We start from the raw sequence: 14,462 nt of genomic DNA, 5'->3' as shown, positions 1-14,462 counted from the left end.
CCCCGTGGAACGGGATCGGTGGGAGGGCGCCCTCGCCGACCCCTCGGGGCTCCGGGCTCTGCGCACACACGGAGCGGCCGGGAGGCTGGCTGTCGGGGAGCCTTTGCTGACGCTGGGCCGCGGGGACGCCCGTGATCGCGCACGCGGCGGCTCCACGTGCTTTCCCCCTTCGCACGTGGCAGTTTTCTACCATAAACACGCTTTATAATCAACGAGTCCTCCGGAAAACAGAGCCGTGCGTGTGACAGCCGAGTCGCAGCGTGGAGGCCGCCGAGCGCGATCCCGTGTAATTGAAAGTCCCGGAAAGGCAGAGCCACAGAGACCAAGTGGGTGGGCGGAGGCCCAGGGAGCAGAGGGGCCGCGGGGAGGGTTGACGCAGCCGCGTGACTGGACCGAACGCAGTGACCCCGACAGTGCGCGAATTACACCTGGAAGCTCTAGAGACGCGTGCGTCTCCCCAGCGCGCCGTGCACACCTCCCTCCGAAGCGGTGCTCTGAGCCGCAGGTGCCCCCACGGAAGAGCCAGCTCTGGGCGCACCACGTGGCTGCGGGCTGCGGGCCCAGACGGTGCCGCCCGCCCGGGACAGAAGAGGGCGCCTGGCCGCTCCGGGAGGCTCCCGACGGCGACGCGACGACCAGAACAGGGGCCGGCGGGGCGGGCTGAAGGCTGGGCGCCCGGCAGCTGCCGGCAGAGATGGAGAAGTTTCAGGCTGCGATGCTGCTGGGGGCCGTGGGCGATGCACTCGGGCACGGACACGCCTTCGGGAAGGACAGCGCCTCAGGCCCCGAGCTCCAGAAGGAGCCGGGAAAGGTGGGGGGACTGGACCACCTGGTGCTCTCGCCAGAGAGGTGGCCGGTGAGCGACAACACCATCATGCACATGACGACGGCAGGGGCCCTGGTCACAGGTGAGGCTCAGCCCCGGCGGGCGGGCGCGCGGGATCCCGCGGTGAGGGGGAGCCCGGGGGTCACCCGCTACCGCTGCTGAAACCCGCTTGCCACACCCGGGTCCCCGCAAACCGGACGTGCCATGGGTGGTGTTCCCACGCAGCCCCTCGGGTGACAGTATCTCTCTGCTCACCGGCAGCCTCAGGTTCTTAAAGCAGGACTTTTCACTGTTTTGTAAACGTTCCCTCGGCGAGCCTCTGTCTCTAGGGTTAAAAGCTTTTCACTGCAGGTAGTAAGCCTGCTTCTGAGTTTATTTCAACAATACATAAAATAATAAGCCAGTTTGAAATTTGGACCCATTACGATGATATTTTGGGGGAATTACTTCTAAATTCCAATGAACTGTGGTTAAAACGCCACCTACCAAAATAGGATTTAGCTCGGAGAGTTGCTACAGTTTCCCAGTTGTCCTGAGAAGATGCTGTGACTTGAGGGGAGACACGTTTCCTTAAGGAGCAGGTTGATTTTAGGAGCAAGCCTTCACTGAATTTCAGAGAAGCAGCGGGTGTCTGTGAGGCGCAGCTTCCCCACAAGTATCGAGTGGTGACACGTCACTGCAAAATTAGAACTTGCGGCAGCTCTGAAGTGGCTGGAATGTACGTGTCACCATGTGCTCACCCCGCGGGCCGGTGCCAGCAGCCGGGTTTAGCTCTGTTGTCATCGCACAGGAATGCCGTCTGCTCTGCCGGGTCCCAAGTAGCCGGTGGGGAGAGCTAAGCCACCTCAGATAAGACAGTGTCACAGCAAGCTGGCGCAGCAAGCGTCCTTCAGAGTCTGCAAACTCCGAAATTGGGGGCAGCGGGGGCTGACTGTGAGGCTTTCAGGCAGGTTCCCGTGTCCCTCTGTGTCAGTCGTGTGCCCTCGTGTTGGTTCTCACCTGGCAGAGCCCACGGTGTGTCTCCGTCCCGTGCGGCGGCCCCCAGGATAGTTCCCGGCTCGGCCCCCAACGAGAACGTGCTCCCCCGGGTTGGATCGAGTCACGTCCTCTTGGCAGGAATAGGGCGGAATCTGCCCCAGGTGAGGACGGTGGCAGTGGGCCCAGTTCCGATGGCTGCGGGCGCAGCTGGACGGACGCACGCCCTCTGGCCAGCGGGTCACCAGGGCGCGCTCGGGCAGGCCTGCGCCCCCAGAAACTCAGCAAGCGAATGTGTTTTCAGCTCCCTAAACATACAAGTTGGAATTTCATTTAAGTTTAGTTTTCAAACAGCCCAGCTTTTTTCTTTAATAACAAACTGCAGCCTGTGGAAGGGGCCTCTGAGCCCCCTGAGTCACAGCGACGGCAGACTCTGACTGTGGCCGGGTGCTGTTCTAACTGCGGGCGGCGTCATCGGGTCCTCACACCGCCCTGCAGGCCGGCTTTATTACGAGGAACCAACGCACAGAGTGTGGTTCCTGTCCACACTCACTCTTTGGCGCTGAGTAACCTGCCCAGCGCCACACAGTGGGTGCGGACTGGAACCCAGACAGCCTCGTGCCTGCATCTGAAGCACCAACCCGCCTGCTGGGACTGCTGGACATGCAATACTTCAGGGGCCCCGATGGACAGCGGCTCTTCATGCGATTTCCAAAGACAGGCAGACTCCCAGAGAGGAGGGGCGGTCCCCAAGGCCTGAGATGCAGCCCCTCACAGGCCGGGTTCCTGGTGCCCGTCAGCTGTGTTGGCAGGTGCGCCCTGCCCTGCACTGTCCGGTCTGCTCTCCGTGTGACCAGTCACCTTGGGCCCCGACTTTGGAGGGTGTGTGGCCTCTGTACACCACGCGGTGGATTCATTTAATGGCAGAAGTGCTCAGGCTTTGCAACTGAAATCCATTGGCCAGCTCTGGCCTCGGCAAGTGACCGCCCCTCGCTGAGCCTTGTCTAGGAGGAAACAGTAGACAGACAGGAGCCTGACCCTGCAGTGGTGGGCGCGTGGCGGGGGCGGGGGGTCACGTGAGGCCACACAGTACAGGTCAGCCAAACCCGGTGCCACCCAGGTGACAGCCTGGGCGCCCCTGTCATGTGGCCCATGATCTCTGAGGGACTCGAGACCACACTTGTCCCCAGAACACCTTCCCACGAGGAGGCAGTGGGGACAGTGGGCAGTGGCGACTTGGCTGCTTCGCTGACAGGGAGATGGGAGAGGGTCAGCTCCCTGTACCCTGGACGTGGCTCCCCGAGGGCCTGAGGAACAGGCAGGTTTCGGGCCAGTTGGGCCTCTCACGGATAGAACCGCGAGCCGTGTATGAGGATCCTGGGTTTTTCTAGATTCTGGTGTGTAACTAGAAGAGGCACAGCAGCAAACTACAACACCTGAAATTCAATGAGATCCACAGCGCATTGTTCGTCTGCGGTCAGGTTTCTCCGGGGAGTCAGGGTCCTGTGAGCTGACCCCGGACTCTCCCTCCTCCTGGGGGGATGGGGCCGGACGCTGGTCGTCGCTTCCCTTGTCGCTGCCGTCCACCCGTCCCTTGTTTGACCCTGCCCCCCCCACACCCCCTTCCGCCCCAGACTTCTGGTGCCTGGACGACCTGTACCGTGAGATGGTGCGACGCTACGTGGATGCGCTCGAGAAGCTCCCGGGGCAGCGGGTAGACCCGGCCACCGTCGAGGGCTGCTCACAGCTGAAGCCTGACAACTATCTCCTGGCCTGGCACACGCCCTTCAACGAGAAAGGTCAGAGCATGAGTTCCTCTCCCTCTAAGGCCACGGGGCTCCAGGGCCCCGCGACACTACCCTGCCTGTCACCCCACTGGCCGGCCGCCCAGGAAGCCAGCCAGCCTGGGCGCCGGCTTCAGGGTCACTAGCATCCCCAGCAACTCTGTCACCATCCCTGATTTATTTTAAGGAACATTTTCCCACTGCTTTCCCTTTAAATGTGTTATTTTTAGCCAGTGCATCAAGGAAAGCATACACCACCTGCATAAACGTCTGTCTCTGTGATGACCTCATGTGTCCTCGGGGTGATGATCTCATGTGTCCTCCGGGTGGTGTTACCAGGCAGCTGCAGTCTCTGCCCCCGGGGTCCTGGACACGCCCTCCGGGTTGACGCTGAGGGCAGACCTGTCCCTCTGGGTTTACCTTGAAGGATGCCGTCAAATCAAATGTTACTGGCACATAAAGAAGCAGGAAACATGGTCCATAATAAAGAGAAACATCAGTAAATCAGAACTGACGAACCCTGACACAGTCGTTAAAGTTACCAGGTAAGGGTATAAAATAGTGTGTATTCTATATTTTTGAAAGGTTAAATAGAGACATGTAGGTATAAAAAAGACCTTCATCACAGTTCTAGAGAAAAACACTACAATGTCTGAGTTTAAAAATTCACTGACTGAGATTAACAGCAGATTAGACATTTCAGAAGAAAAGATTAGTGAGTTTGAAGGCACAGCGATAGAAACTATCCAAAATGGGACATACAGAAAAAAAAAAAGAACCCCAGAATGTGAAAAGGGCTCCCGGGAGCCACAGGACAAGTCAAAGCACTAACGCACCTGTAACTGGAGCCCTGAAAAGAGGAGGGGGAACAAAAAAATATGTGAAGAAATAGTGGCCAAATTTTTCCAAATTTGATCCAAAACATAAACTCACATGCCCAAGAATCTCAGTAAATTCCAAGCACAAGAAACATGAAGCAAACTACACCAAGGCACATAGCAATCAAACCGCTCAAAACTAATAATAAAGACAGGAACGCGTCTCCCGTACCGACCACCAAGGCAAAGACGGCAGGTTCTCGTCAGAAGCAGAGTCATCCGGGTGCAGAGAAAGCACCAGCCAGACCGACACCCAGAGGACGCCTTCCCGAGTGAAGGCCAAGTGCCCTTTGCAGGCAAACAAGCCGAGGAGTTCATGCCGGGCAGGTGCCCAGGGAGAGATGCCCAGGACAACCTTCAGGCAGGAGGACACCGCCAGTGGGGCAGGGAGTCGGTGGAAACGGTGAGGACGCGGGTGTTGACTTATTATTTAACCGTCTCTAAAGATGTGGCATTAAAAGCAAGAACGATGTGCCGCAGCATTTATCAAATATGTTAGAGCAAACGCCTGACACCCCAGCATGGGGGCGCTGCGAGGGTCAGGGTCCCATTCAGCCCTGAAGTGGGTCAGTGTCCTGTGAAGGTGGACCCAGGCAGCTGCTCAGATCCCTGAACAGTGACAACTCGTAAGCCAGCCAAAGACACGAAATGGAACCCTTTCAGTGATGCTCGCTGGGGGAGCAGCCGTCGTGTGACCTGGGCCTCAGCTGGGCCAGGCAGCGCTGACCGGACGGTCCCCTCTGTGGGGCCCAGGAGGAGTGGCCCTTGGCCCAGACGCCCCTTCCCTGGCGGGAGACGCCTCTCCATTGTGGGTCCACATGGACGTCCTCAGCCGGCACCATGTCTGCCCCGTGGGGAGGGGACAGGGCCTCCCCCGCAGCCCCAGAGGCTGCACGCGGCCCACCGCCTGGCGTGGGCTCCGGGAGCGACCCAGCCCCGGGAGCGGGGAGCGGAGACCACACAGACCCCAAGTCCTCTCCTCCCTGCGAGGAAAGCCGGCTCCAACCAGTCTGCGTGCTGAATGCTCCGCGGCTCTGACCCCTGTGGCCTCTCCCCGCTGGAGCTGGCACCATGAGGGTCTTTGCCGTCCTCCACCCACGGGAATACTCATCTGGGTGGAAGCGAATCTCCATAATGTGCCGCCCTCTTGGCAGGAAAGAGAGAGAAGGGTGCAAATAACAGGTAGGACAGGCAGGAAACCCAGTACCAAGATGATGACGTCACCTCATCACCAATCATCACAGCAAACGAGAGAGGTCTCGGGACCCCAAACAAAAGGGTCAGACGGGATGAAGAAGCAAGTCCCAACTCTGTGCTGCTTGTAAAGGACGCACTGTAAATACAAACAGGTTAAATGGAAAACGACACGCCGTGTGACACTAATCAAAGGGAAGCTGGAGTGACTCCTTTACACCAAAAGGGAAGGATGTCGCCAGGGACAAAAGGAGGCACCGTTCATCGGGAGAAATAACAAACCTGGAAGTTTATGTGCCTCGTAACAAACCTTCCAAATAGATAAAGCAAAAACTAATAGAGCTGCACAGAGAAGCAGACAAACCCACAGTTACAGGCAGAGATTTTGCAGTAGCAAGTTCTCAAACCAATGACTTCATCTTTACCGTAAGAAACTAGAAAAAGAGCCCAAAGAAAATGAAAGAAAAGGAAAAATTGAAAGTCAGAGCGAAAATCAATGACATAGAAAACAGAAAAATGATAGAGAAAATCAACAAAACCAATAACTGACTCTTTAAGATAAAAAACTGATACTCTTCTAGCCATAATGATCAAGAAAAGAAGAGGAAAACACAAATTACCAGTATCGACAATGAGGGGGTGATGTCCCTACAGATTCTACAGAAATTGAAAGGACAGTGAAGGAATATTATTCAAAGTTTTATACCAATAAATTTAACAACTTCGATGAAATGGATAAATTCCTTGAAATACATAAACTACCAAAGGTCACTCAAGACTAAACAGGTCACCCAGGTAAATCTATGAAAGACCTTACAAGGAAAACCCTGGGTCCAGGTGGCCTCAGTGGAGATTCTAGAAACAGTTAAAGAAGCAATGGTGCCAACTGTACACAACTCTTCCAGGAAAGTAAAGAGGAGGAATACTTCCCACGTGCACTCTTCTGCCCTCCTGACGACTCTGCTCAGAATGAAACGGCAAAGCCACATGTCTGTTTATATAAAACGCTACAAAAGGCAAACTAACCTGTGGCCCGTGAGGAGGGCGGAGGGGCACAAGAAGACTTTGCGGGTGACAGATAGGTTTGCAATTTTTATTTAGGTGCCAGGTTCACAGGTGTATTTTGTCAGGACAACTTGCATTCCTTAAATATGTGCAGTTGATTGTATGTCAATTATAACTAAATGAAGCTGCTTTTAAAAAGAGGAAGCATATCATTGAAAGCATACTGTGCGTGCAATTCTCTCTCCTACGTTTTCCCAGAAGGAGCATTTCCTCATCCCATCAAAAATCCTGTTTTTAATGGCTGCTTTGCAACTTCTTTCCTCTCTTTTCTTTGTCAGGACTGTGGGCAATTTCCCTATTTTTGACTCATGTAGATGACCCTGTGATAATCATGGTAGCACGTAGTTTTTGTACATCTTCATATGGTTCGTGAGAGCTCGGCTGCCGGAGCCGGCATCGCTGGCTCGGAGGTCTAAGGCGAGTTCTCCCACGGTCCACGCAGGCTCCGGGTTCGGCGCCGCCACCAAGGCGATGTGCGTGGGCATGCGGTACTGGCAGCCAGGGCGGCTGGAGACGCTGCTCGAGGTCAGCGTGGAGTGCGGCCGGATGACACACAACCATCCCACAGGTGACGCAGCCGCGGGCGGCGGGGAGGCGTGGGGAGGCCGGACGGGAAGGCCGTCTCCCCGCTTCAAAGTCGGTCACGTCACAAGAAAAGCAGGACAGCACCGGTTCTGAACGAGCCTGGGGTCTGGCTGGAGCCCCGGGAGCCGGCACTTCTGCCGGGCTGTCCAGCGGGGAGCCGGCCCCGCCGTCGGGCCCCGTGGGCGCTGTGCGCCGCACCCTGGCCGGGTCCGGTGGCTGTGGCGGCAGACGCCGCTCCCCCCGTGTGTCAGGACAAAGCGGGTCGAATACAGTACCGCTCGGGGTGCGCAGGGGGCCCACACTCCGGGCTGCCCCCCCAGGGTCGGGCTCCAGAGGGAGGGCAGGCCTGCTGACCCAGCGCCCGCCCGTGAGACGTGACCGGGGAGCAGCCAGCTCCAAACTTGAGACAAGGAGAACCCTCCTGAGTTCTGGCTGAGCTTGGCTCCCGGCCCCGGGGTCGAGGGTGCCAGCTACTCTCGGTGACTGTGCTCCTTTCAAGGTCACCTGCAAGGTCTGGGCTTACTGGTGTCGCCCCCTGAGCTGCGAGGGCCACCCTGTGCCCTCCAGGAAGCAGCCGACACGGGTGCCGTGGCACCTGAGGCGTGGATGTGGTAAAACACGCCACTGAGTCCACAGCAGGTGCGGCCGCTGAGCCACGGACCCCACGGTTGAGCCCGTCAGATTTCTGAGCACAAAGCCATGTAATTCAGCCAGGTGGCAACGTCCGGGCGGTGGAGAGGAGTTTGCTAACCCCCGACTCAGCAGAAGTGGATTAAACATAAACAGCCTTCCAACAGGAAAATGTTGAACATTTGGAAACAATGCCATGAGTACGAGAACCTGGGGTGAGAATTTAAACATCTAGAACATTAGTTAATTTATTGCCCACTCTTGTGGTGGCCTCTCCCATTGCGGAGCATAGGCTCCGGACACGCAGGCCCAGCGGCCATGGCTCACGGGCCCAGCCGCTCTGCGGCATGTGGGATCTTCCCGGACCGGGGCACGAACCCATGTCCCCTGCATCGGCAGGCGGACTCTCAACCACTGTGCCACCAGGGAAGCCCTGCCCACTCTTATTAAAGAAATGTTGTTTCACACGTTTAAGAGCTGGGTAATTTATATATTTCTAGGCTGGTGACTAGGGTCGGACAGCACACACTTAATACCTGGAAGCACGTTTTAACTCCGCTCTCCTTTGCAATTTTTGAACTGCCTTTGGAGGCAAGTGTCAGTTTTTCTTACCTTTATTGCCCTGGAGCATTGCGTCCCAGATCTGGAGCTGAAGCACCCCGTGACGGGAGGTGGGCGGTGGCAGGTGGTCAGGACGGCAGCTGGACCCCAGGCGCGAGAACCAGACGCTCGTCCCTGCCCCAGAAGTGGTTGCGGCTGACACCTTCCTGGGGCCCTGCTTCCCGTGGCCGCTCGCGGGGCAGCTCGGCAGGGGCTCACCTGGGCTTGGATCCCGTGCCCACAGCAGCACTTGGAGGCAGGGTTCGTGCTCTCCCCACCCCGCCACTGCCCCCTTGCAGACAGTAACTGAAGGTCAAATTTGCAAAGCTCAGGGACACAGCGTGTCCAGCACCTGGGAGGGGGCGAGGCTGGTGCCAACTTTCACCCTCTCTCCTGCCACCCCAGGCTTCCTCGGGTCCCTGTGCACGGCCCTGTTCGCGTCGTACGCCATTCAGGGCAAGCGGCTGGAGCAGTGGGGACGAGACATGCTGAGGACGGTCCCGCTGGCTGAGGAGTATTGTAAGAGGACCATCCGGCACCTGGCAGGTGAGCCCGGCCTCCCTCCCGACACCTTCCCCCAGCACCTTAGAAGGAGGTGGGCTCCAGCCACACCCAGAGCAGACTTGGACAGACTGGGGGGGCCGTGTGACAGGCTGACCCCACAAAGAAGGTCTGCAGTATCGCCTGGCCAGAAGGCAGCAGGTCAGGTGAGCAGGGGATCCCTTCTGGGTTCTCGAGACGCGGGCACCCCCCCACACACACACACACCCGTCATCCACTAGCCATTGCAGCTGCTGCTCCAGACTTTGCAGCAGCATCCTCCTAAAATGACTTCAGAAAAGTCGCTTCAGCGCCTTTGGGGCTTGGAGGTCAAGCTGCTAGTTAGGGATAACGAACGTCCTCTCTCCTGACTTTGCAGGCACAGCGTTGAATTAATAAAAATACACAGGTTCAGGGCTTCCCTGGTGGTGCAGTGGTTAAGAATCCGCCTGCCAAGGCAGGGGACACGAGTTAGAGCCCTGGTCCGGGAAGATCTCACATGCCGCGGAGCAACTAAGCCCGTGCGCCACAGCTACTGAGCCTGCGCTCTAGAGCCCGTGAGCCACAACTACTGAGCCCGTGAGCCACAACTACTGAGCCCGCGCGCCTAGAGCCCGTGCTCCACAACAAGAGAAGCCACGGCAATGAGAAGCCCGCGTATCGCAACGAGGAGTAGCCCCCACACAGCAACAAAGACCCAACACAGCCCAAAATAAATAAAATTAATTTTTAAAAATACACAGGTTCAGAATTTTCAAGAGAAGCCACTTAAAAATAAAAATACTGCGATCGCTGCCTTAGTTCAGCGCGTGGTCAGGCAATTCTTTGGGTTGGTTTCGATCTCCATCTTCCTTGCTGATGTGTCACAGTAGCTACAATGTGAGCATTTTTGAATTTCCCGAGCCCTAGCTGAGACGAGGCGCCAAGCCCTCCTCTGCCCCAGACTGGGCGGAGGGCGTGGGCTCTGCGTCCTGCCTCCCGCCTCCCGCCCCCTGCCCACGGCGCCCAGCTAGACGGCCGCCACAGCCCACTCACCTGCTCTTTGTGTGTAGAATACCAGGAGCACTGGTTTTACTTTGAAGCTAAATGGCAGTTTTACTTGGAGGAGAGAAAAATCAGTGAGGACACGGAGAACGAGGCCAGCTTTCCCGACCGCTACAACGCGGAGGAGAGGGACAAGGTAGGTCTGCCGGCGACAGGGGTGGCGAGCAGGAGCTGCCGGGGCCGCCGCCCCCGGCTGTACGGAACCCCGCGGTGGAGGTGGGCGGAGGGAGCAGCTGGAAGGCGGCGCCGTGGAAGGCTTCTCGAAGGAAGCCCGTTGGAAATGGATGGTGCTTTAACTTCTCATTTCCTCTGATTATAAGCACGACTAGAAAAGTTGAAAATGTGAAAATAGTCCATCTCACTTCATCTCTTCCAGGGACTGGGGTTAGAGGGATGAATAAGTCTGTGCAAACCACCGGCACTCCCCGTGCTGAGAAAACCCCCCAGTGGCTGAAATCATCAGGATCGTGTTTGGTAGCATAAGAGAAACCGCTGTGACTGCGGTTTAACCAAGACAGGAGTTCATTATCCTCACGTCAAGGGAATCAGAGCTGAGTCAGAAGCCCCTTGCAGTGAGGAGCTGAGGATCCTTCTGTCTGGCTGCTCTGCGGGTCTGTGAGCACGCCTCATAGTCCAAACTGGCTGCTCCCACTCCAGCCAGCACATCTGCATTCCAGGTGTCGGGAAGGAAAAGGGGGAGAGGAAGGGTCCACCCTTCCCTTTTTAGGTGCTTCCTACCGCCCTTTCATTTCTCTCTCATGGGCCCCCTGATGCAGAAAGACTCAGAAACACTGTTCTTCTTCTTCCTGGGGAGATGCTGTTGCCCCAAACCGACACTGACTCTGCTGCTAAGGCACAGGGGTGTGACCTGCCCACATCCACCTCCCCAGCCCTATCTGGCCCTGCCCCTCGTCAGCCTTCTCCACAGACCCACAGGGACCTGCTCTGAGCCACCAGCTGCTCAGGCCACCGCGCCCTCCCCCACCATGTCCTCTGGCCGGCCTGCGGCCCTGACCACACGCGGCGCCCCTGCCCGGCCTCGCTTGTCCCTGTGCCCCACGCAGAGCGCCCGGCATGCAGTGGCGCCGCAGCCCCGTCACAGCACTCCAGACCCCCTGACGGCTGTCTCTGTCATAGACTCTGCTGCCCTGCAGCTGGCGTGTTTGTTTATCTGCGGGGCGGCTGGGGTGAGAGACATGGGAAGCCAGTCTTTCCTGCTCAGTGTCCACCCGCAGCCCTGGGGCAACGCCCGGCACACAGGGGCATCACATAAGCGCACAGATGAACCCGGAAGCTCGTGCTCTAACGCACGGGACACGGTTCCCGGCGGCCTGTGCCTCTGACCTGTGGCGCTTTCTCCAGACCTACAGGAAATGGAGCTCGGAAGGTCGCGGGGGCCGGCGGGGCCACGACGCCCCCATGATTGCCTACGATGCCCTTTTAGGAGCCAAGGGCAGCTGGACGGAGCTCTGCCACCGGGCCATGTTCCACGGAGGTGAGATGCGCCTTCTCGCGAGTGTGAAGTAAGAGGCCACCAGCCAGGCCCTCCTGCCGGGCCCGGGCTCCCCACTTACACTGCTGGGACCTCCGGGTGCCCAGGTGTGGAGACGCGACACCTCCCCGGGCGGGGGAGTGGAGAAGGGGCAGCGGCCCAGGGCCGCGGGCGGACGCGGGGGAGGAGCTGAGAGTCCGAAGCGGGGGCGGCGGGGGTGGTGGGCGGTGCGTGGGCAGGGCCCGCGGGAGGCGGTCGCCCGAGTGCACCAGGGTGTGCGGCTGTCCCAGGAGGGGGAGGGGACACCCCGGCCCCCTTCCCCGGCACCGCCCGGAGCAAGCCTGGGCTTTGGCTGAGGCCAAGGGCGGAGGCTGAGATGGCCCGGCCTCCTGGCAAGGGGGCAAGGGGGCAGCGGGGGCCAGGGACCGCCGTGCAGCCCTGAGGGCCCGTGCTTTGTTCTAGGTGAGAGCGGGGCCACGGGGGCCATCGCCGGCTGCCTGTTTGGGCTGCTGCACGGCCTGGACGCCGTCCCCGCGGGCCTGTACCGCGAGCTGGAGCACAAGCAACAGCTGCAGCACCTGGGCGAGGCGCTCTACCGCCTGTCCACGGAGGAGAAGTAAAGCCCCTTCCGCGCCCCGGCCCCTGCCGGCCCGCCGGCGTCCCTGGGGCCCCGCCCCGCAGCTCCCGTGACATCTTAGCTGTCCCCCCGATTTCAGAGGCCTAACTGCCGTATAAAACACGTCGTTTGTCCCATGAGAACGTCTTCCCGTCCTGGCCAGGCTTAGTGCCTCACTGACGTCCCTCTGGACTCGGCAGCCTCCACCTCCAAACGCGAGGTCACGAAAGGCCTCTGGGACACTCGCTGTATTTTATTCTGTCGCAAAACTAACGCGTTTGCCCACTGATTCCAATAGCATCCATAACCACGATGGCTCTGCTCGGACGGCCTCCTCTGTCTGCGGGCACCCAGCGCGGCCTCTTTCTAGCTCCTAGACGTGCGGCCCGGCACCTGTGCGCCTCGGGCTCCACAGCCTCACGCGGCCGCACCTGGCACTGCATCTGCGTCCTCACCACCGCGTGCCCAGAGCCGCGGGAAGAGCGGCCGGCGCCACGCGCTGTGTTTAAGCTCCAGCCCATGTGTGTCATCTCACTAGATTTAACACCAGCCTCTCTCAGAACGACTAACTGATGCAGCCAGGAAACGGGGGCCTCGTGCGGCCCGCATCCTCCCATGTGCCGCCCTGCGCCGGGCTCGCTGGCCCTGTTCCCCGTGGCCGGGGCTTCTCCACGCTTGCTCTTGTTAAAAATAACCTTGGACACAAACCTCTTTGAAGTAGCCTCTGGTGTGAGTAAAGTAGCGGTTGGTGATTGACGTGTAACATGTGCTTTGGCGGCTTGGCTGGGCCCGTCTTGCGACCGCAGGCCCCGTGTGCTGAAGGCTTTGCCTTGGAGCACATCCGGGCACGTCCCTGCCGGACACGCAGACACTCAGCCCCGAGGCCGGCGTCCTGGGCGAGGGGACGGGATGAGCGTGTTTTCCACAGAATCCATCACTTTGCACTCCTTGGGCAAGTGCGGCTCCTGGCTGTGCTGGAGAGAAACCTTGGGCCGTCCTGCACATAGTAACACAGTGGGCTCCACGCCATGTTTCTGAATAACTGAACTAACCTTTGCTGCTCAAGATGCTTTTCAGTCAGAAGAGGCAGACGGGGGGACGCTGCACCATGCGGGGTCCAGATAGGTTTAGGGGGGCTGGGAGATTAATGAGAATTGTCTTCCAGGAACAGAACCCAATTAAGGTAAGTCGACACTTTCCCAGACACACACGACAGGTTGGGCTTCCTGTGTGGAGTCTGTCCCGTGTCCTCGGCTTTCCCTAAAAGCGACCCTTCACAGTCTGCTGCGCTGAAGGGAAGTGATGGGCAGAGGAATGGGGGTGGCTAGATTGGAGGCCACTTGGCCTCCACCTTAGTGACGATGTAGGAGAATTAAACCCATCCTGAGAAGCAGGGAGTGAGTCTCCTTATAGACTGATTATAAATTAAAACACATGAATAGAAATTCACCAGCATCATAAAATAAGAGTGAAGCTATCTCCCCATTTCTTTTTCCTATTCCAGAGAAAGGCAAAAGTTGAAAAGAAAAACAAAACCATAAAAAGTAATGACGAGAATTCCATACCTACTCAAATTTTTTTTTAATTTAACACTTGCTGATTTCATTTTTATTAGAAAAGTGATACCTGCACACAGCTTCAGAAAGTCAACCCCATAAATGGGGCGTGTGGGAAGCAGGGTTCCTCCAAACCCTCACCCCGACTCACATCACCAGGCACCAGAGAAACCGTGGGTCACGATTCCTTCATGTCCTTCCAGAAAGTTCTCTACACATATGGCCGGGAAGGGGGGGGTTTGCATACATGCATTTGTGTGTTACACACACACACACACACACACACACACACACACACACGTGACTTCCCTCCACAAATAGGAGTAACACATTACATATGATTTGCTTTGGGAATTTTCCACTTGACGGTTTTCTGGATATTTTTCTATGTAGTCACACGTGTCCCCCTCAGTTTTTTTAACTCTTGCCTGAAATTCCATCGACGCATGTGCCGTCATGCTGTTTTCCTCCTGCATCTGTGGCCACACCCCCATCTTAGCGGTGCCCGGAGGGAAGGGTTTGCATCCCCAGGGACAGGTGCACGGCCCTGCACTGTGGCGAGTTTCCAGACTAAAGGCCGATTTCAATTAACTCTTGTCCCCAGACTCTCTGGTTAGGGATTGTGCATTAGATTTCCCATCATTTTCCCAGCGTTTTCATGTCTGGAAGCCAGATGA

The 14,462-nt window shown here is 57.7% G+C and overlaps 1 protein-coding gene across 1 annotated transcript; it reads left to right on the top strand.

Annotated features, from left to right (window-relative positions):
- Positions 1–592: 592 nt before the first annotated feature.
- Positions 593–12,941, top strand: ADPRHL1 (ADP-ribosylhydrolase like 1). The gene is made up of 7 exons (XM_082602156.1): positions 593–908; positions 3,436–3,600; positions 7,165–7,290; positions 8,943–9,083; positions 10,130–10,257; positions 11,484–11,616; positions 12,076–12,941. Exons 1-7 carry the CDS (start codon positions 695–697, stop codon positions 12,231–12,233), a joined length of 1,065 nt encoding a protein of 354 aa, XP_082458282.1. The 5' UTR covers positions 593–694; the 3' UTR covers positions 12,234–12,941.
- The last annotated feature ends 1,521 nt before the right edge of the window (positions 12,942–14,462 follow it).

Source organism: Mesoplodon mirus (genome assembly GCF_964341445.2).
Source record: "Mesoplodon mirus genome assembly, chromosome: 17".
Taxonomy (NCBI): domain Eukaryota; kingdom Metazoa; phylum Chordata; class Mammalia; order Artiodactyla; family Ziphiidae; genus Mesoplodon; species Mesoplodon mirus.
This window is presented reverse-complemented; position numbering and strand designations above follow the sequence as displayed.